At 41.8% G+C, this 23,672-nt stretch overlaps 1 protein-coding gene across 2 annotated transcripts; it reads right to left on the minus strand.

The window, feature by feature from the left end:
• Window positions 1–305: 305 nt before the first annotated feature.
• stk17a (serine/threonine kinase 17a) lies at window positions 306–22,715 on the minus strand. Of its 2 annotated transcripts, none has more exons than XM_048976883.1 (7): window positions 22,137–22,715; window positions 9,359–9,571; window positions 3,599–3,743; window positions 3,273–3,399; window positions 3,069–3,117; window positions 2,227–2,406; window positions 306–1,440 (listed from the first exon to the last, which is right to left on the minus strand). In XM_048976883.1, the coding sequence occupies exons 1-7, from the start codon at window positions 22,307–22,309 to the stop codon at window positions 1,125–1,127; spliced, it is 1,203 nt and encodes a 400-aa protein (XP_048832840.1). In that variant the 5' UTR covers window positions 22,310–22,715; the 3' UTR covers window positions 306–1,124. The 2 variants fall into 2 exon arrangements, with proteins under 2 accessions (XP_048832840.1, XP_048832841.1); XM_048976884.1 differs by lacking the exon at window positions 22,137–22,715 and adding an exon at window positions 9,915–10,099.
• Between the last annotated feature and the right edge of the window lie 957 nt (window positions 22,716–23,672).

Consider the following 23,672-nt stretch of genomic DNA (forward strand, 5'->3'; position numbering starts at 1 on the left):
TGACATTTCTCACCTTACAATATCGCTGGAGACACTTGGGAGAGGCAGGGCATCAAAGAAAACGTCAAAACATTCTGACATCTATTCTTTCAATAAACCAAGATCCCGTTAAAAGGTACACAGGCAAATTGCAATTTTATCAGGTTTGAAGGATTTTACTAAAAGAGGATAAACCAGAAAGCTGGCAGCTGAAGTCCCACTTAAGCAGGAAATTTACTCTTAAATGCTCAGGTTAACAAAACCCAGCTGTATCAACAGAAAAGGAAAGAGACACTTTGGGTATAAGTATTAGCCAAGCAACTAAATAGCAATATTTCTAATTTATTAACATTCAATTCCACATTAGCTGTTCAGATTTACTGTGCCAGTATGCAATTACAAAACATTATAATCAAATATCCCTGATGTATTGCTGGTTTTTGTGCTTTGGCAAACACTATTCGGTTTCTTTAAACATTTCACGCAAAAGCTTCACAGTGTTGTGGGTAAGCGAAAAAAAAAATCTTATAACCAAGAAAGATCCCTGGGTTGCTGGGAACATTTATTTGTGGATTCAAAGGTATTCATGTTCAAATCTGTTCCATAAAAAGATGTAGTTAAATGGAGACAAACTCGGATTAACAGGATCCAGTTGACAGGACAGCTAAAAGCTTTACTCAGCATAAAAAGTAAAGTATATGGTGAATATAATTATTGCTTCACAGATATAAACCCAAGAGCTGACCGTAAACATGGATCTACAAGTTTAGGGTCTAAATTGTGCAATGGCTTTTTTAAACTGTTTTATTTAAACTTACTTTTAAAACAATATTAGCATTTTGTTTTATATACATATTTATCTCCCCACACATCCCTTAAATCAATTCTGTACTGGTAAATAACAAAAGAAAAACAGTTCACTTTTGCAAATGGCAAACGAAACAAACGAAAGGGAAGGCGCCGGCCTGCTCTCTCGTGCCTTAGCCCACGAGCGGAGCCCCAGACGCCAATGGAAGAAACGACGTCACTGCCCCACGTGGCTCAGCTCTGACTTATCCAGCAGAATTAAAGCAGCACAAATAAAAAAATGAAGAAAAAGGTGGTTTGGCTTCAGTCTGGACGGCAAGGTGGGTCGAAAGGACCCTTCAGAAGATGAACTCCCCGGGCACCTCCTGCAGGGTCCCAAAGGGCTCCTCAAACTTGAAGCGCTTGGAGACCGCCTTGGGGTCGGGGGTTATGCTCTCTTTCTCCGACTGCCGGCACTGTCCCAGCGTATAGGCGGCCATGACGATGAGCTCCTCTGACACGGGGCCCTCCTGGCCTTCGCCTGACTCACTGATGGTGAGTGGCACGGGGCAGGCCTGCCCAGATGCAGTGTCACCTGCCCCTTCTGCCTCCTTTGGGGGAGGGGGCGGCTGGAGCCAGGGGTGTTGAAGGCACTCCTCTGCAGTGGCGCGCTGCCTGTGGACACGATTAGTCAGTTTGTCTGGGTCATTAGCATGAGTGACCATGTGTACATGCAGTATGGGGCAAAAGTCTACGGCAGTCAAAGAAAAAGTGTAAGTGATCTTAACGTTGGTGTAAAACTATGATGTTTGTCAAAGCATATTAGCCATTTCAAAAATCTCCTAAAAAGTTACCCCAGTTTAAGCAGCAACTGTTCAATAGCAACTGACAACTAACACACCTTATAAATTTAGCTAATCAATGTCTCATTGAGTTAACTAGTTAAGTTAGCTTAGATTAACTTTATTTATCCCAGAGGGAAATTAATTGTGCTGCCGGTGAAATGCAAGGAATACACGGAATGGCTGGGGAAGCTTAGCAATAACTTTCCGAACAACAGAAGAAACACTTGTTAGCTTTTATTGTGTTGCTGTTACCCGTTTTAATGTTAAACTGTATTTTCGTATTTTTGTGACACTTACTACACAGATTAATTTACATCTATTTTGACTGCCCAAGACTTTTGCACGGTACTGTATAAGTGTGTGAAAGAGTGTGTGAGGTCCAGATCGTTGCACAAATTACACATCAGAACAGCATCACAGTACTGCAGGATTAGCTGCTCACCAGACTCTACTGTTGGATCAAAATGACCAATTGCACAAGTACACATACAGTCCTGTGCTGCTACAGTGCGAGATCCACTAAGGAAACTGCTTCAGTCTCCCTGTTACTCTGCAGGCTAATACTGAGAGGTTGAAGCAGCGCATCCCGATGGACGTCATCCCTTGGCTGACTTACTGCGGCTCTTTGATGAGCAGGGACTTCATGAAGTCAACTGCAGGTTGCTCAATGCCCTGTAGCTCCTCTGTCGAATAGCTGATGTTGATCTGAGAGATGTTGAGAAAGGTCTCCTGCTTGTCGTCACCAAGGAAGGGAGAGGTTCCTGTCAGCATCACGTAAGCCAGCACGCCGATACTCCTGATGGGGGAGAGGGATGCACGTCCCGCATCAGGCCAGAGGTCAATCGAGGCACGGGGATGCAGCGGAAGTGAGGCTCAGGGCACCAGAAACACATTATTTAAAGAATGATGCCACGGTGCAGCCATGTATTAATACGGCATAATACTAAATCCCTCATCTGGAGACCACAAATAAGGCACATCTTTTTAGCTTTATAAAATCAAATTGTAATTTAAAATTTACAATCCTGCATGTATAGAATTTGCATGTTCTCCCTATGTCTGCACATCACTAGATGAACTGGTGTCTCTATGTTATCCAGGGCATGTGTGCCTCATCCACTGTGACTGTAAGCACTGGATCAGTGCTTATAGATAGATGGATGGATGGATGTTGTGAAGCAGCTGCAAGCTAATAACTGCCAGGGTCATGATCTATTATGAGGATATGATGAAAATTATGAGAATATGATGACAGGTTGGGAAACTGCAGAAAGACCATAACGGGGAACCCCAAACACTCTCACGTGTGCGTGGCAAATGTTACTACTGCAAAAACATTCAAGGAATGACTGATTAGAAAGTAACAATTTGGCTATAATTACATGTCGGCTTCCAGAGGTTTTAATTAGCATTCGACACAGGAGTTAGGAAAAATATGTATCCAAATGCTGGTCTTACCACATGTCTGTTGCTGTGCTTATTGGCTCATAATTTAGAATCTCTGGAGCTATAAACAGAAAAAGGTCATTACATTTTAAAACAAAATTATAAAACTGCAAAGCCCTAGAACAGTCATGTACTAAAATCAGACAAAGCCCACACAGCGGGACTTGTGTCATTAGAACATGCCCCTTTTCCTGGATTGAGTAAGCACCAACTCACCCACGTACTCTGGGGTGCCCATGATTTCCCGCAGCTCCTGGTTGCTGCTCACCATGCGTGACAGCCCAAAATCCACTATCTTTATGTCTCCAATGGGAGAATCGCTGGTCAGAAGGATATTCTGGGGCTGAAGAACGATGAGACGGATTTCAGAAAAAATATACAGCATTGTTGATTTGTAATAAGTGTACAAAACTCTCTTAACATCTGTTCCTCTAAGAGAGCTCAGTAAGAGTTTTGCACAAAGACTAATCCCTCTCTTTTAGGTGGCCCAACATTTCTAACTAGTAGAAGATCCCTGTGTGTTAGAGGCTACACCCACTAACCTTGAGGTCCAAGTGCACCACACTGTTCTTGTGAAGGTAGGCGATACCCTCCAAAATCTGCCTCATCAGCCTCCTCACGTCCTCCGGCTTGAAGGCTTCATCCCGCTCGGCAACGCACTGGTTAAATATTTCTCCCCCGGCAGCACTGTGTGCAAACACACAGACACACACACTACATCAGTACACCAGACAGAAAGAAACCAGCGGCTTGTGTGGACTCCGAACCTATTACAGAAGCTCAATATTTATAAAATCACTCATTGAGTTCTGAATGTCCAGGGTGGGGAAGGGGAAGGGGACTAAGGGGTCATGAATGGTGGGGTAATCCGGATTATATAGGTGCCGGGTTAAGAGATGGTCTTCCCATTCCAAACACACCCCGAGCCACTACCAAGTGATACAAGGGGGTATGTCATTAGTTCTCAATATCAAAGCAGATGGATGATGATGGACAGCATTTCCCTTTTCACATCCACCAGTTCACAAGTTTGCTTGCAGATGGCAGGTGACTTTGAGAGTGCTGGCACTTTCACTTCCCCGACCAATCCTCTTCCCCCTTTGAAAAGGGTAAGAAATTTGCAGTCCGATTATCACTAAACACTTAAAAACTAATCTCAATCTTCCTGAACATCCTAAAAATCACAGGAACCAGCTAAACATTTTAATAATTGTTTTGTGGTCATTTTCAAACCCTTAAAACTTGTGTAAAGCTTGCAAGTCCTCCATTTCTTGCAATAATAATAATAAAAATCATACTAAATATGACAGAAATGTCTGAAAAAGCAGGTGCTTGCCTGCTCTGATTAGGCAGGATTCCCAATAGGGATTAGGAAACATTAAAAGGATGGATTGTGCAGACAGGGTGAACAGGGTCACTTCCTGCCATTCTAAAAGCCAGCTGGAAGCTTGGTGCCGAGGGAAAATAAAGAAGCTCAGAGCCAAACTGTTTATGGTGTGGGCTGGAGTCACTGCCGCGGTGGGATGGGGGTTTACGCTCCAGGTTATCTAGGGTCAGCGTTACTGCTGCCAATCCCCAATCTGGTTTGCCACACAGACCGGTTCCTAAGTGGTATTTCAGTGGGGTGAGGTTGGGGATGAGCCTCCCATCTTTATTTAAATACACACAGTAACATACTTGTGCAAATGACAGTCTGTCTGACAGAGTTTGGAGCGGAGATAGTGTGCATGTGGTTGACTGGCAGACAGACAGGTGGTGTGCAAAGGGCACCGCATCCTGGTTCAACTGGAGCCTAACTGTCTCCTGGGCTTGTGAAAAAAAATGGGATTTTATAAGTTTTAAAAACCTATGAATGAGATTCATGCTACATTCAATTGACCATATATTCACCAAGAAATTTCTGTAAAATGGCAGTTTGGAAATCACATGCAGTTTCCCACATAACCACTAGGTGTCTGTATGGTGACAGACAAGTGAGATCACCAGAATGGAAAGCCTTGTGTGTTTCAGCTGTCTGTTGGCTTACTCCAACTGCTGCGGTCACTCACTAATTACACAGGGAGAAGAAGCACATGAGGATGGCTTGGGAAAATATTTTATTGCCATGTTAGTTTTTGCTTCTCAGTGACTTGACGAAGGTCTTTTCATTCGGAGGTGGTGCTTCACTACCCTTTTAAATCACATTCCAGTACCATACGAATTTATGCCAGGCACAACATGGCAACCCAGCTCACAGAATGTTAGAGTTAAAACCTCCAAGCACCTCCTGAGGATCTGGTCCCCACAATACCAGAAATGACACTGCTCTCTGAATAAATGTGAGTTCATGCAGACACCAACAGCCTGGAAAGTTTGCAGGGTGTCAGCCACCCTCTTGGAAAATGGCTCATGGTCAGGGCGCCCCGTACCTCTCCGTACAGTCTTGGGACGAAGGAAAATGTGGACGTTTCTCTTTCTGCACTGGACAGCTGTAATTATAGCCGAGCGCTGCCAGGTTTGTACAGATTGTACAGAATGGAAAGAGGAGGACAGAAGCAGAGACTTTGCGGAAGCAAACCACAAACTCCAGGTATTAAATTTAAAAACACAAAAAAACAAGCCTAGCACTGGCTCTCTCAAGTGCTCTCAATTCTCTTAGACCCATTAGTATTGTCTGTTTTTACTTTATGGTCACACCCCTTAGCTTTCAAGACCAGTTACCACCATCGGACTAAGATACAACCTATAACTGACAGGGGAGGGGGGAACAAGTTGAAAATGAAAACCTTCTGGTGACCCTGAGAAGGGGCCCGTGGCACTGTAACTTGTCATAGCATGGGGAAGGAGGGGTCTATTATTCTCCTAGCATGGCCTCCCTTAGCCGCTGAAGCATACTGTACGTTTCAAGGTCATGTGTGACTTAGAGGTTTTTTACTGGGCATGTGTGCAGAAAAGGCAAGGCTGGGTTTAAAAGCTTATGAAACATCCCAGAGGGTTTACGACTTACAGTAAAGTACACCATAAAGATCAACACACTTTATTATATTTCAGATATATGATAGAGAGAACAGCGGAAACACTGAACCTTACACCTTATTAAACTGAAGCCCTCTTTGCAGTTTAACTGGAGCAGCTGTGTCAGTACTAACTTTCACTCTTCTAGCCTTGGCAGTGGGTGGGGGACTTCAGTGGTTTCACATGACATCCTCAATTAAATCATCCTACACTGCAGGACTTCCATTTCTGGGCCAACAGAGGAAGCGATTCATCAGGGTCTTTTGCGGAGACTGATTTAGCCAACCGACGTCCCGTCCTCCCGCATCCCGCTGGTCAGCAGCGGCTACTAAGAGACTGAAGATGCCGCAAACAAAAAAGGCTTTAACAGAGGAGACTAATGGAGCCTATGTAGTGCGTGACGGGCACCAGGGAGCTCTGTAAGGACTGCTGACAGGGGTGTCCCCCTCAGGATCTGTAATGAATCACAGTGTAGTTGAAGAAAACCCCCTCACTCCGCTTCATTTCCCCTTCCTTTCTCCACCTCCGATGTATTGGGTCAGCCGCTGCAGTCCTCTGGGCTCACGTGCGGCCGCAGAATAACACTGTGCCCCCCCATAGCTGTGCGGACGCTTTCATGGTGCTGCGCAGACAGGAGTTTCCGCGATCCGCCCTCATTTCCATTACACCACGGGGCAGTCTGGCCTGGGGCACCGCTTAGCATACCACAGCTTCCGCATGAGAAAGACCCTCTCTTTGAGACTCGCTCTAACCTACCATCTTTTTCCCATCAGTGAGTTGATGGCAGCCACCAGAACCACGCCCAGGGATTCCCCACAAAAGAAACTACATTAATACAGAAAACATATAGCTCCCTTACATTTTGAGCTTAAACTCTTCAGCTGACCTCCACACTTACATACAAGTAATACAAGACAAATTCTGGACCTTATACCTAAAATTTGAATAGCTATTAAAAGTCCAATAAACAGAACAATGCATTTTCCTCAGTATTCAGCCTCGGCATTCTGACAACACAGAGACGCAACAGCCCCACTGAAGTGTCCAAGTCTATTTTGAGATCTCGCTTTGTTTACGTAAATGCATTCGGGTGGATTCCAATAAAGCTGTCTTGGCTTAGGAGGCTAATCTGTTAGAGAAATTAATCAGCTAATGTGCTGCTTGATCCTCATTAGACTTTAATTATAGGCAGTTTGTCTAAAATGAATGGCTGGAACAGTAACACAGGCTTCAGGACAATGCTGGTCTTGGCTGGCAGACATTAACGTTTAATTTTGTGGCTTATACCTTCCATCTATTTACTTTAAATTTTGCCCCACTGATTGAAACGTATGTCTTCAATAATACAATGTTATTTTTTATGTGATTAAATCATTCAAATTACTATCTACTGTCTTAACCAAATTAAACCTTCCCTCTAAAGCATGGTTCTCTTGGGATTTGACCCAGCAACAAATTAATTTTATTGACCACAAAACAACTGGTTTCCTCTGTCTGAGATGCTAACTAACTTGAGTCCCAACCAAAGCCCATACAGTTTATTGATCCCTCATATATTGATTGCTGCAGGATGTACAAACCACCATTGTGGGAATAGCAGTAGGACTTTACGTTTTTCATCATTTCTGTCTAAGGTAAATCCCTTTCAGTCAGAGTGAAAGGAGATGTTAGACTGTCGTTATCCTGGATTTTGCTGTCATCAGCTTCAGTGTTCTTCCCCTCTTTCATTGGATAGTTACATTTATTTAGCAGTCAGTTTTGTCGAAAGCGATGTAAAAGAGCATGATGCGCAAAGCTTGGGGTCAACCAGCATCCCTGGAGAAATTGGGATTAGAGGCCTTGCTTAAGGGCCTAACCGTAATATGATTACTTTTCTGACCAGGGAACATTCAACCCAGTAGTATCCTGTACATATGTATGACATGGAGCTGCAAGAGGCCACCTGGTTGAATTGCTTTTGCTATTAAAAGCTTTAATTCATCAATATTTTGAGACATACATCCATGCATTTTTCATACCTGCTTGTCCCATGCAAGGTTGCTGGAACGTGAAGCCCATCCCAGAAGCTATTGGTGCAATGCAGGGGAGAATCCAGGGCCCAGCAGACCCAACATTCACATACACACATTCAGCCGATTTAACAACTCCAATTCACCTTAGCATGTTCTGGGACTGAGAGGGGAAACTGGAAAACCTAGAGAAAACAGCACTGTAGCTGTTAGTGATTTTTGCTAGTTTTGAAGCTTGCCCTAACCAGACACGCAGGGTCATTGAGAATTCCTTTCATGATCCATTAAATTTGAAAAAGAATGGTCTTTCTGCATATACTGTCCACACATTATGGGCCGAAATCCTCTACATGACTTAGCCACACGTTACTGTACTCAATTCCCTGGAAGGGGGCCAGTAGGGGGAGAGAGATGATTCTACAGACAGAGCATGAATGCCAGCAGGCTGAAGCGTGATTAAGTCCCACCCTCATGTTCTCCTGCCTCGGTTCCTCTTGTCTTGAGGGACCAGATGCAATAGCTTCTCTCACACTGTGCAACCCTCTCCAAAGGATCAGAATGCAAAGTGTCTTAGCACCTGTCAACAACAGCCGGACAGTTGCCCTCTGAGCCTGGAAGACTTTGCTCTGTCGACACAAATTTAGGTGCTTCATTGCACACATGGTTCTCACGTGACTACAGATGCAATATATTGTTACTGGTGCTTTTCCCGGTTTGCCTGAACAGCCATAAACGCAGCACAGTAGCTATAAAGCCAGTCATATCCCCTTTGTATGGGGAAACATGACACCAGGTGCAGCTTTGGCAATTTGTCCTTTTACATCTCAGAGGGTTTGAGTGGCTGCGGCTCAGATCACTGAGAAAATGACACCCTGCAACACAGGATGTGTGGAGAACTGAAGAAACACACCCAAACTTCATTCACAGATGAAAACTGGAAAGGCCGCTGGTGACATGGCTGGAAACACGACACAAGGTGTGATGCCGCCATGCTGCGCGAAGCCCTCCCCCATGTAAGGCAGGGAACACACATCCTCCACATCTGCTGCCAGCATGTACCGAACTATCCCACGGTCTCGGAAGTATCTGCCAGGGGGCATCAGAGCTGGTATACCAGCGCCATCCGGGAATGGCAATGACTCGCAATAGATGAGATTCCAACAGGAAAACATGTGTGCCAGCAAACCAACACAGAAAGCAACAGGACATCAATCCAAGTGGGAGTATGCTTCTGGAGGATTTCTGCCTTTTCTCATGACTTTACAATTCGTGATGTGGATGTGCGGAACATGTACTCACAACTCCAGCACCAGGATCATCTCACTGGCCGTCTCGTAAACCTCGTGTAGATCCACAACCCATGGGCAGGAAGTGGCCAACTCCAGGACGGCGATCTCATGGATGATCTCTAGCCTGCAGTCCTGGCCCTTCCTCCTCTTTCTCATGAACTTGGCGGCATACACCTTTCCTGTGCATTTTTCCACATACTTCTTCACAACAGCAAACTTCCCCCTGCATGAACAAAGAAAGAAAGTTACTTATTCACCAAATTTGAGAAAGACTGAGCCCCACTTTCCATGCATTCAAGGACCAGAAAGGAAGCCAATTAACTGAAAATAGTGCTTCACCAAAGAGTTTTAGCTTTACATTTAATATTATAAGGCCTTATGTGGTTCTTAAAAAAAAATTCTAAAGATGCAAAATAAAAAAAATTATAACTACTGCAATCAGTACAGAGGATCACCAAAATTTACTGCATTAAACTTCTTTCACAAGCACAAGAAAAGCAAACTAGTTCAACAAGAAAATGAAACAAAAATAGATGGAATTCAATAATGTCCGCCTGACAGGCTACCAAAGCTGAAGTCTCAGAGCTGCCCTTGAAGTCACTCCCCCACCACGAGACACAAACACACAAATGCTCACACAGAGGCGGTCTGCAGAATTCTCGCCACACATGGGGCGGGGGGCCTGGGGGCTTGTGCTGCGCGACTGAGAGGGGGAGGGGACCAGCAGCACTCTCATGAGAGCCGAACATCTCTTTGTCTGCCTACATTTCTAAGAGATGAAGTCATCCCCTAAACCAGGCTGGCCTTTGGGCCCATACAAATGCCTGCTTTGTGTGGTGACCCACTTTAATGGGCCAGACTAGTGTGAGGGAATTTGTGGTGCCCAAACCCCAGCTCGAACCCCGCATTATGGTCCGCTGTACCCTAACACACAAATGCACACACAAACGCACACACAAACGCACACACGTTAACTGGCCATGGCGTGCATATGAGTATGTTCTTGCCCAGAATGTGACACACCCTTTCATTTAGTTAGCAAACTGTCTGTCGGTCCACGACAGCAATGCTAACAGGCCACAGTCCCCAGGTAACCAGCAATGAAATTTTGATGACCAGTTACAAATTCAGAAGCCTGTATTTTACCCTCCATTTTTATTGCTTTCATTTGGAGTGCTCACAATAACAACAACTTAGTGATAACGTTGTGGTGATTATGAAAGACTGATAGATATTTATGTTACTCAAGCACCCGCTGTCTGTACCCAGATATCCTCACACTTCATTTAGCTGCCCCCTAGGTCACTGGTACTCAGCAACCTTTTCAAACACAGCACACCAACCTTGACCCCTGCTTGGCTTTGAGGGTCACACAGGTGGGCAATCATGAATTGCCAATGTCTAGGGTGAGGGTGGAAGCTCTTTGATGGTGAATTAAGTAATCCAGAGAGTTAGGTCTACAGAATCACTGCAAAGGCAGGGAGATGTTGATGCACAGTGACGGCACCATGGGGTGTGTGTGTTTTGAGAGATATACCCCGCAGAAACATCTCTAGGGTCCTCGTAGTTCTAGCTCAGAGCTTTTCTTCCATCTTGATTGTTACAGCTTGCCAGCTCCATTTCCACATCCACCACAACCAACAGCACATCTTGAGGTGGGAAAGAAAGCAGCATGAAAGCTTTCATCCATATCTGAATTGGAGGTTTAGGCATTAGAGAGCAGCAGGAACATGAACATACTGGCTGACTGTCTGTGGGCCAAGAGGACAGAGGTGCTAGAATGTGGGACAGGGCTGCCACATTCACAGTCTCAAGTTGCTTTGGGACTCCACATCCTCTATTTTTAAACGGAACCAACATTGTCTCCTTACCTCTGAAAGATGCACTAAGGCAGGCTAAAAATGACAGAGCCCAGTGTCATTGACCACCACATACAGCTGACCTGCCGAAACAGGATCTCATTTGAGATGAGCAGCTTATAGGGGTGTAGATAAACTAAGTGCATATACAAAGTGCACTACACACTATCACAACACATGCCACATCACACCGGACCCTCAGTGCAAGTAATACAAAGCTGAGTGTATCAGTCATGGTTCTGACTGAAAAACTGGGCAAATTTTATAAAGAACAGAAACATGAGAGACTACACTAAACTAATCCTGTCTAGTATCAAATGTTTCTTTTAAATGCCTACCTTAACAGATAATGCCCATTAAAGTCAGAGAACCTTCACAGAGATGAAAGAAAAGGTGCGTGTCACCAGGCTGCTGGAGGGTGCATTATGCACATGAGTTCAGGTGGTACCTCCCTGTGTGGCCCAAGGCATGTTTTACTTGATGTGTGTGGTGTCCGCAGGCAAAATAAAACACTGATTAGGCCTGTCACGATAAACGGTAAATCAATTAATTGCACGATAATTAAAATGAGGTAGATAATTTTTCCGGCTGATAATTTTCATTTGCATGCTTGTTTGTTTTCCTCGTGTCTCTCTCTACCAAATGGGAATATCGGCTCTTTTTAGCAAACTGGCTCATTTGGCTCAGCTCACCTAGAAGAGCCGGCTCTTTCGGCTCCTAAGCGGCTCTTTTTAAATAACCCGCCCCTCTCTTCGTTTAACCTGATGCTGATTAGCGTGACCTGATTAGAGCATGTTAAAAATAAGACGGCTTCTCGTAAGCGAGATTTTTTGGAAAACGTGTTCCAGCCACTGTCGTCCTTAATGTTTAGGCAGCTCAAAAACCCGAACAATTCTATAAAGATTAATAAAACGGCTCTTGAACAGGAGCCATCTTGTTTGCGAACGACACATCATTAGTAATGAGGCGTGAACTCTCGTGTCAGTGGACTCTTTGTACGTCAGCTTCTGCTTTCATGGAAATGCGGCTCGCTTTTTTCCGGTCTGTGAAAAATGGCATTGGTTTATACATGCCGTTTACAGGACGTGCCCAAACTTATGATCAACGATGTACATTGCTTTTGTAAATCCTTTTCCAAAGTACCAACGAGAAAATTAGAGAAGGGCTTTAAGCCGTTTGCCTTGTCTTACATCCACGGATATGAAGGGGAGTCTTATTCGTTCAGCTTTGTGGCTGGCGTTAGACTGAGGCATTAAGAAGAAAAAAATCAGTTATGAGGATCATCCGATTATAATAATCAATTTCGCCCAGGCTGACGTGTTCACTATAAGCGGTAAAGTAAAATGTGGCAATAAATCATATGAATATGATTATCTGCAATAAGTTATATTTCTTGCTCGGAATTTGCCAGACTATAGTAGCTACAGATTTGCATATGGCCTGTTGAGGCACCTGCTTTTATTCATATGGAGTGTTTTGTTGTTAGTTCGCACTTTTTGTTTACAAAGGTCCTAACTGGCAGTTTTGCCTGTTTTCCCTGTCTGAGCCTAATGTTTAATATTTTAAGGGCGATTTTGTTTAGAGACTTCGTAATCCATTTTATTTATTGTTTCTGGTTGTTTTGTTTATTTATTTTGAATATTAAAAAAGTCTTCCAGTCTCAGTATTAAATGTTCTTTAGAAATTAAAGTTTGATCGTAGAAAGGGTGTACTTGTATTAATATGCCATTATTATTACATCAGTTGAAAATTGTCTCACAACGGCAATATTATCGGTTATCACAATAATTCCTGGGACAATTAATCGTCCAGCAAAATCTTATCGTGACAGGCCTAACACTGATATTAAAGACTCCATGGATGAGCACTACAGCACTACTTGTGGAATATGGAAAATTCAATTAGTGGAAAATTTAACACCTGTATGGAACTCCATGGCAACTCAGTTAATTCAGATCTACATAACTTGTAAGGTTCTGATACAAATGTAAAGATGCCTTATATACAAGGACACTTAGCCATCGAATAACGTATCACCAGTTTTCACATGGTCCATTTTCGGTCATCTAAATTTATGATCACCACAAGGCTTTTACAACCATAAAGATGTGAAGGAACACACAAGAAAACTAATGTTAATATATTCATAAATGAGGCAAGGATGTAGAATGCAATCCAGTCTGTGGTCTGCTCCTGAGTAATGCTCATCAACTTCAGTGTAAACATCAGTCTTTAGTTACTCCCAGTGCAAATGCCTTCAGTCTAATTCTCAGGGAAGTTTGTCGAGTCACATAAATGAAGATTTAGCCAGCTGCTAAATTACACGTTGGAGCGGTTTAGAATATCTTAAATGCAATATAATTTACAAAGAAGTACAGAAAATAATATTTCACGACTACATTAAACCTTAACCTACACACACTCAGGCCAACACTGTATCTGATTTAGTTTAGGACTACCATTAAAATAAACATTTTTGAGTATCTGTAATTTAAACACTATTCAAACTAAGTATTGTAAGAGATTCAGCTAAAGAAAATCTGCGATTAGATTTGAGAAACAGCAACATTTTATTTTTACCATATCAATTATGCAGTAGTTATACAGATGTTAGATGTTACATAGCGTTTGCAATCAAATATGACATTAGATTTTAATACCAAATTACCAATTTTAAGGTGATTCCTGGGGGGCTATAGATTGCAACCAGCTATATTATTCAGGCAGGGCTTGTCTTTTTACACTGCCGGAGTTTAAAAGTGTCTAAGCTAGTGGCTTCACAAGAATGAGAGGTGGGACTGAAGTTTCACGTGTGGTGATAAACAGCAATTTATAGGCAATGTCAGAGAGCAGCAGTGCAAATGGAAGCAGGCGACTTTTCTTTTATGGCCCTTTCAAAAGTAAATAAGAGCAAAACAGACATCCAATACAGCTATACAGCATGTTCACTTGAAAACAGTTGAGATTGTGTGTGCAGGGGCATTTCTTTCCATATCTGTACTCATTGTCAGTTAATTATTTCCTTTTTATTAATAAACTGCTCTGCTGAAAGCTTCCTGCTCCAGAATAACTGGAATTAATAGATTTAAAACTGTACAGACATCCAGCTAGAAAATGTATTTCCTAAAATTGAGGCAAATTGGCCTTTCTCAGTCATTGTGTACTTGCCAAAAGCAGCCCACCTCTTTTTTTTTTTTTGGGGGGGGGGGGGGGGGGGCACACCATCACTCCGGTATTACAGTGACTCTTCTGAAATTCTTAACATGTCCAGAAGTATAACAGCCATCTGGTCAAAAACTCTATGATTTCAAGTTAATTCTTGTTCCAGTCAATAGCGTGTATGGATTTGAAAATCCCCTTTTAAAGCCTTTCCATGTCACGCGTGGTGCAGTTTTATTGTACAGAAAAAGCCTAGATGACACCATAAAGTATTTACAAAGTCCAACATGCCTCTCCAGCAAAGAAACACATTATAAAGTACTGATTGTTACGTCATTGCCCAAATATAAAGAAAGCCGAAAGAACCTATTTCAATTAAAGAAATAGGGCCTATCGATGAGTACTGGCTATTCTTCTAGAATGCAAGGAACAAATGAGATGCTCCTACAGGCTAGTGAAAGATATGTTCTTGTACACTCAATATCAGTGCATAGACCCAAATTATGCGCGCTACGTGCTAAAATTATTACAGCAATTGCCTTTGGTTCTCTGATATCTTAGACTCAAGAAAATTTACGATGTGAGATTGCAATTTTCATAAACACAATCTCACCAGCAATAACTAACAAATTCAAATCAAGTTTAGAAAGTGGCAGATTTTCTCTTAACACATTTGCACAACAAACATAGACACCAAATACTGGGCTGCTTAATCACAGGTGTCTTACAAACACTATTCTGTGGACTTGAACTGTCTCAACAATGACACTGCAATGTACACTCATTAGCATTTCCAGGCTACCTGGGGATACCTCGATGTCCAGGGTTATTTTCTTCCCATGCTATTCACACAAAAGCTTTGATAAATATCACCGATCCATCACTGATATACTGATCCAGCACTAATGGAAATAGCCCTCTGAGTCACATGACCTCATTCCATAACGCATGTGTCTTATATTGTGTAACCTACCACTTCTAAAACAGTCTCTACAAAGAGGTGCAAATTAATGCCAGAGAAACTATGGTCATCCACATCAAGCGTAAGCAAGAGACAATGGCGATGAACTGAACTGCAATCTCTAAGAAATCTCACCAGGGGGAGCCCACTAAAAGCCTTTCCTTCAGGTCCAGGGACCCCTCTCTAAGCAGTCCTCTGTTGCAAAGCAGCTGGAACACGGCTGGACTATGTATGGAACGAAGCATGAACAGAAGGCTAAAATAACCCCAACACAAAACAAGGAGGTTAAAGCAGACTTTTCTGGTCATCCTGTGAAGATACACAGAATTAAATGTCAAAAAAAAAAACCAAAACATGGATACTGAGCTCCCAAAAGACGAAAAATGATGAACCTCATAACAGAAGGATGCAAAGTTTTCAAAAAGTGAAATATGGGCTTTGTTCAGCATGAAGGAATGTATCAGTAGCTTGTAACTGCAGAGGACCATTTACACCTGTCAGAAATGGACCAGTTACTACTGTGTTAGGAAAATGAAAACTACATGCCCTTTGGAGTAGAAAACCCCCAGGCCTTAGAAGAGAGAGCTCTTTAAACACACAGCCCCTTGGCTGAAAGTGAGGGCCTGTTTACTCTGCGTGCCTATGACGTCAGACAATAATGCCCAAAGACATGTGACTTAGCCAAGGCCATTCATTCCCATGGTCAAAGGCACAGGAAACCCCCCTATTTCAGGATGAAAACCATACAGACCTTTGTGGGAAAGTTAAATGGCCAATCAATGTTAAACTACTTTGATAGCCTTTCGCCTAAACAAACAAGACCAGATAGAGCTACAATGTTGTACTCTATCTAGAATTTATATTCATAGCCATATCTGTGCTACCTTTAAAAAGTTGAAACCACTTTTGCGTTGAGCAAGTTATTTTCTTGTGCTACTTTAAAGAATCATGCAGTCATCTTTGAGTTGCCCACTAGCTTAAATGAATTCGTCTAAGATAACAGGACCGCCCCACTGGTCTGAATGAATGTGAATAAGAGGGAGCACATTACCTTGGTGTCACCTGCTGTAACCAAAGCCTTTGGTGAGGAAGGCAAAGGGGACTGACAAAAAAAACACAGAGGCAGGCCCGGCACGTAGCGGACGCCATCGCCGTCCGGGCACAGGCACAAACTAATTGAAAAGCGGAATGGTGATGTCATGGTATCCTGCTTGACCAGGAAACACAGGGCTCCTTTCTGTTAAGGGGGAGGCTGGGAAGTACCATACAGAACATCCAACAACCTCTCAACACCCATCCCATGCTAAGCGGAAAACCAGAGGAAAGAGAGGGAGAAGTTTTAAGCCGATGACATGATAAAAGCTACAACTGCTGTTAGCCGTGGTATGCACATCCTATGAGGAACCATTTCAGTTTCAGATTACCAACTATGCAACCTAAAAGGACAGGATGAACTAAGATAACTAGCAAAGTGGGATGTAAGACTGATAAACAGTTCAATACATCTTCAGAGTTAGCAGCTAATGTTTGTTTATAATAAAATAATGAAACAAAAGGAATCATTTACCATCACAATTTCAAAACACATCTACAAAAACAGACTTTCATATAGTACCAGGCCTTCATTAAAATGCCCCTGACAATGTTCTATGCATCAACAAACAACAAAAGTGCTGAAGGGAACAGGAACTAGCCAACACCTGACTGGAATTGTCTGTGGGGACCCACGTGGTAATAGTTCGAAAAAACCCAGTATATTTCAACAGATGCATATGGACAGCAAATTGTGTTTTAGGTAAGCGAAGACCGTCTGATTCAGACTAGCAAATTAAAGCATTTGGTTGTAATTATGTTCTTAATTCCCAAAAGTTACATAACCTGTCTTTCTTTTCTGCTTCACAAAGGTACTATTGGCTGTGCCCACTGCATTACATACAGATACTGGTTTCAAACAATATACAATTACCTCATGGCAAGAGTGCCTACAGATACATTAAGTTGGACACATCTTGCAATTACACAGACGTCCATAAGTCTATAATATATATTGCAGTGATCAGACGCGACACTACGCACACAGTGGGTGTTGTACGGAATGTTCCTGGGGTATTAACCTGCTTTCGCATGACTCTTCCATGTTTGCTAACTGTGCTGATTACCCAGTCAAAGTCTGTTTCACAACCCTCTTGCAAACAAGTACCAGGTGATGCTTGGAAACAAGTCTTAATGGAACTGACATAAATTTTTAAAGTCACAGCTTCTTGCTTCCCCAAAATGTATAAATTAATTTGCACATAAAATACATGAAATCAATACAAAACACAAAAAAAGAGCTCAGCAACATGGTACCATTCCGCTATGAAGAAAATCTAATTACAAACCATCTACTGCCATAAACAACTCAGAGAGTCTTACAAATATTCTACATGGGATATTTCAACCTAGAAAACTCCTGTCCTCTATGACAGGGGCTCTGCAAAAGCAATGCATAATTAAAGATTCTTGTTTTAATGGTCCTCAACAACTTCTCAGGGACCCAGTCCATTCTATGTATACGTTGGCACCTGATAAAATTGGGTCATTCTATGTCAAATCATCACACTTTCGGACCTCAATGAAACTCAATGAAACTTGGCATGCTGATTTGGTCACATGAGAAACTGAAATTAGACGTGTCTGGGATCAAAATATTAAACATTTTAATAAACCAAAAAAACCTATTTCTCAAAATTGATAAACTTTTTACAAAAGCTAGATCATAATATTGTGAACATCTCCACATCTCCAAAAAATTTGGTCTCGGGTTTTTAAGGTGTTGATGATATCTTGACGTAAACATAGCATCAAATGGTTTCATATCACTAATGGTCCTTTTTAATGGCAGCCAAACTGACATGAAATAGTATAACAAGCACAGGTGTAAGTAATAAGATTACTCAAGGTTACAAATATGCTACAATGAAATTTAATGGAAGCTTCATTAATGTCATTGCAGATACCTGTACTTGCCATACTTTTGAAAAGCCTCCACATGATGGTGAGTGAGGTGTGCAAATCGGTCCAGTATAAGTGCACACTGAGGGAATCACTCGTCTTTGCAAGAATCAAAGGTTATGTCGTGGCTACATATGATGATAATTGGTGGCTAGACTGTGTTGAAGAAACTACTGCCCAGCACTGGGGAGATGAGACTGAACTTTTTACATCTTCATGGACCATCTCCATCCTATTCATTCCCATGCCATCCTGATAGACTTGTTATGAATCATCAGGATTTGTTTTTTAGTAGAACCTGTGACAGCAACAGGGCGGACATAGACAATTTCAAGCAAAGACACAATAGCTGCATCAAAGAATGAATAAATGAATGCAGGGCATTTATTAGCCATATTTACTAGCCATGTGGGCCTTTTCAATAGCTGGACCAACTAAACAACAACTTAAAAACCAAAGACCAAATTTTCTAGAGATCGTCATGATATTATGAGCTAATTTCAGTAAAGAAATTGATCAATTTTTAAATATAGGTTTTTGTTATTGAATTTGTTAATATTTTAACAATATAAGAACCACTTCTGTGCAGCTTACATCAAGGTAAATATAGCCAGTCAAAATCATGCCCCCCCCCCCCCCCCCCAAAAAAAAAAAAAAAGTTGAATCTTTGTTTGCTTAAATCTCCCTCAATATTGATCCCAGACACTCCCAATTTCAATTTCATGAGTTACTCATGTGACCAAATCAGCATGGCGAGTTTCATTAAAATCTGTGACGCTGAGGTCCGAAAATGTGATGATTTGACATGGAATGACCCAATTAAATAAACTTTAAGATGATCAAGTTCTTTAGAATTTCACACAACTAGCTCCAGGTCAAACAAGAAGCATAAAAACATTCACATATTGTAAAATATAGTGAATAGTTTTGTTTACATATATTTAAAAAGGTAATTATGGCATTATTTGCTGTAAAACCAAACCCAGTCATCCTAGTCAGTGTTTATTGTTAGATGTTTCAGTGCTGAGTTTGGGGCAGACCCGACCACAATTTATTTCTTTGTCCAAAACAAGGACCACTGGATTCAGCAAAATTAGCTATATATTATGTCATGCAAGTTACAGGACTGAAGAACCCTCACTCCCCAGACAAAAAATAAAAACACAAAACCTTATTAAGTGTCATTTATCCTGTTTCTGATCTCTCGTTCTTCTTGGTGAGAAGTGTGAAGGCATCTTTGTCAGCTCAGTCGATAAAACCCCATTTAGCCAGTGCATTTAACCCATAATGTAAAAATAGGTTTTATACTTCGATCATTATACAGTTCTCATTAGGAAACTGTCAGAGTAGCTTCTCATACCACAGCCTAAAAAGGAGAAGAGAAAATTAATTTGGCTATTTATACACTGACACGGCTGCAGGTTAAACCTAAGAAGTTATTTAATAAATATGGATTATGAGCAACACTAAACTAGAACAGCTTCCTTGTATGCACTGCAACGACCAAACCATTTACCTACAGCAGTTATCTTGGAAAGAGGCTGTATTTAGTACGCAGTTTCACACTGCACTAATTAAGAAAATGCAGCTCTCATTACCTGGAAATATCATACCTGCTCATATAACCCACAGCTTGCTTTACCCTATTGTCTAAATTAGTGGATGAATGATGCCAATGGCATGCACATTGGAATGCTATATAGCTGCAATCAAACCACCCTCTATGAGTCAAAATCCAGACTTGATTTTTAAAATTATTCAAAGAACCAGCATCCACTGAGGTCAGATCTGAGTTCACAATCATCCCCCTGCAGTAATTTCTCTGTGCGGCAATCAAGGTGCTATACTGTTTTGCAATAATAGTGCCCAACCAGACAGGTAGCTCATCAAATGTAATAAATTACAGCCCATGGGTTCTCAGTAACTGCTGACTGCTACAATCACCCTTCTAAACCTAACATGTAATCACTAAAACTGGCAGACATCAAATGCGACCAGTGCTAAAAGCAAGCCCATAATTTGTCAGGATCATTAAACCATAAATGCTGAGGCCACAGCAACGTTTCAAGACCCCCCCCCCCCTCCAATAACTTCAATAATAATTATCATAATAAGAGTTAAGTATGAAATATACCATGTGGTTCATGCTGAAAATCAGGTCACAGCACAAAGCTGAGCATGAAACAAGGCATCACAACATCAATGCTTGTTCATGGCCTACACACATGGTTGTCTTTCAGAAACATGGCAGACATGATTTTATGTTGGATCTGTCTTCATCTTGCTCTTAAACAAATAACACCATCACTATGGCAGAATTTTTAAGAGACTGGATCTTACATTAAAAATTAACACTGGAAAGAAAAATATATGCTCATCTGGATGACATGGCCAGCATTCATATTCATATTGCGATTAGCAGAAGTTTAAGTCCATTGAACTAAAAAGCTCGACTGTCTTTGTCCTTTTATGCTGCAAAACGATTGATGAATCCCTTCTAAAACAGGATCCTGGAAATACCTTCAGGCCAAAGAAGCTTTAACTAAAGGTGGCAGGCACTCTTCAATTATTTATGTATTGTGCATATGACATCTGAACGCACAAGTCTACAGGAGCTGACCAAAGGCAAAACATCTGAGAAGATTCAAAAATCAAAATGCACAAGTAAACAAATTTATTTATTTAAATCATTTATGGCATATTATTAAACTGCAAACACTAACCCCCAATCAAACTGAAGACCAAAACTAAAATCATTAAAATTTCACCACTGAAAAGAACAGGTTAGATAACACCTCTATCAAGCTGACCTTCGAGAATAGAGCACTAGTGGGGTAGTAAACAACCCACCTGCTAGTCTAACAAAAAGTGGATGGTTAGTTTTAATTCTCTCATGACTACATTGTTAGTCCCAAAATAATGCTTTTTGGAAACAGCAGTATGTGTCAATAAGCTGCCAGTTTCCCCTTGTTTAAATTTGGTATGGATATGGCTGCCTTTAAAAGACTCTTAATTTCAGACACAAAATCAAAAGACCTAATAACACTCCTACCTCATAGTGTGACTAATACCTGATCAGTTCATTTCATTTAATATGCCTAAACACTGGTTAGTCAAAGAAAATCCCCATATGATAAATGGTTTTTTACAGGGCCTTCAGGAAATTTTCATCTAAAAGTCCCTTTTAATAAATAAAAAAAACTGTTACTGTGTGCTTTCCAAAATACAACACCGTCTTAACATACTTCACCCGTATGTGGAGCCTCCGTTTAAAGAGGGCAACGGAATATGAAAGTTTAATAATATATATTGCCAATGTGGAATATCAGTATTCCAACATCACTATAAATCGACAAGTCGCAATAAACAATACATTTATATTATGCGGCAATTCATAACAGAATCTCACCAGGCTTTCGGCTACTGAAGTTGAATAAAACGGGTTTTTCCATAAACAGAGAAATTACGTAGATGCAGTAGGACTGTTTTTACAGGGCTAAAACCAGGGAAAGAACCTTAAATGCAATCTTGTAAAAATACTGTAATTACAATCCCCCGAGACCGCCTTCGCCTCTGAGGGTGACCCATTTGGAAAGACTTTGGGTACACGGCAAGGAAAACTGTAGTTCTGCTAAAAGAGCATATTCTTTATCTTAATGCCGACAACACTCAAAACTTTGGTAGAAGTGGCGACTACAAACCAACCAAGACTAAGCAACTGACACAGACAGAACGAAATACCTAAAAGCGGGCAAGTTAAATGGAAATGTATTAGTATATGTCACAGTTGGAGTAAAAATGATCAGCCGGTTTACCTGCCCAGCTCTCGACCGGGGATAAGGCTGTAGTGGTCGTGGAAGGCATCGGTCTTGATGGGAGTCCTGATGTCCGACAGCAAGCCGCTGCGGCTCTGGTTCGCTTCCACGACCTGCCCATAGCACCTCGTTCGGCTTCGGCTCTCAGCGCTCCGTGGACATTCGGGGATCATCGCGGTCCTCCGTCTGCTCTCGCTGGCTGCCTACGATGGTTTATGCCAGCCGGTCCAATAACCGACCGCGGATAACCGCGCTTTAACTCACTGCTGTCCGACTTGCTGGCTAGCTCGCAAGCACATCAGCACTCGACGCGGCTAACTACGTCTAAACGCGCGGACATGACTGTCGAATCTCTTAGGAAAAAGAATTAAACTTCCAGCCGTCAATGACACCTCCCAAGAGCAAGTTTGAGGCAGACCGGCTAATTACAAAGATAAGAAAAAGTTTGTTTTCGGTCCTCTAACTACTCCTTCGGTTGTCACACGGTCTAAACGCGCTTTATCCGTCCTATTGAGGGTGAGGTTCATTAACGGCCACTTTCAAACTGAACCTCCGGTCGCCGTGGTAACTTGTCTGATTGACAACTCATCCGGCTGGAGGGGGCAGGGCTCCGGCAGCCACTGATGATTGACAAGTTACTTAGCCAAACGAAACTAAACTCCGGCGCCCCCTTCCGCTCTGCCTGATTGGTTAGGCTTTGACGCGATACTGCGGAAACTGAGAATATTAATATTACTGTTCGCTGGCGGTGTTCGGGAGTGTTGTCGGCATTTATAAGTAATTGCTTTAGCAGTTGTCTGACAGTAATTACTTTAATGTGTTTTTGTTTACTTTAAACGTGCTTGGCATATTTACGAGTACCCTTTTGTAACAGTATTTTAAAAGTATATTTATTGTTTTTTGTTGATGTGAAGAGGCGCATTATAATTACTTCCCCAGCATGTGGGACTCAGACACGCAACCCTCTGTTGCTGATGTGAGAATTTTAGTTAGTAATTTTCCTACATTTTCAAAACGATAAAAACGAAGCTTCGTTAATACATCTCCTAAAAAAGTTACCTCGAACCCCCAAGATCACATTTTGAGCCCCTTACCAAGCAAGATATAGTTTGGTTCGGTAGTTATTTACTACCTTGTGTTAAACTGAAAAGAACGGCAGTTCAGTTAATCATTTGAACCTTTAGCGTTTTAGTAAAAAAAAAACACCCAGGACTTTAACCACTACAGGAGCTGCTGGTTCCAAACAAATTATTAAAACAAATTTTATTGAATTTAAAAAGAAGGTATTGCCATCTTCCACACTAATGAATACCATCTTAACCATTCCCCTGACAAGCTGGATCCTCTACAAGAAGCATTATGATCATACACAGTACCTCTTACAGTATTTGCAGCATATCCCCACACATTGCCAGTATATACAAAAGTTATATAGCGTAACATTTTAAAGAATGATTCTGAGAAATTTCCTAACTGCAATGCTATAAGCCCTAGGCTACCAAGGAACACCTCCATTATAATACAACATGAATCAGG

This window comes from Brienomyrus brachyistius, chromosome 15, assembly GCF_023856365.1.
Source record: "Brienomyrus brachyistius isolate T26 chromosome 15, BBRACH_0.4, whole genome shotgun sequence".
NCBI lineage: Eukaryota > Metazoa > Chordata > Actinopteri > Osteoglossiformes > Mormyridae > Brienomyrus > Brienomyrus brachyistius.

Bases quoted from the DNA above. Each gene is read 5' to 3' on its own strand.
- stk17a (XM_048976883.1), bottom strand. From the start codon at position 22,309: ATGATCCCCGAATGTCCACGGAGCGCTGAGAGCCGAAGCCGAACGAGG. The intron at 3,744-9,358 runs GTGAGTACATGT...GTTTGCACACAG, and splicing joins ATGATCCTGGTGCTGGAGTT to TGCTGCCGGGGGAGAAATAT. The intron at 3,400-3,598 runs GTTAGTGGGTGT...ATCGTTCTTCAG, and splicing joins TGGTGCACTTGGACCTCAAG to CCCCAGAATATCCTTCTGAC.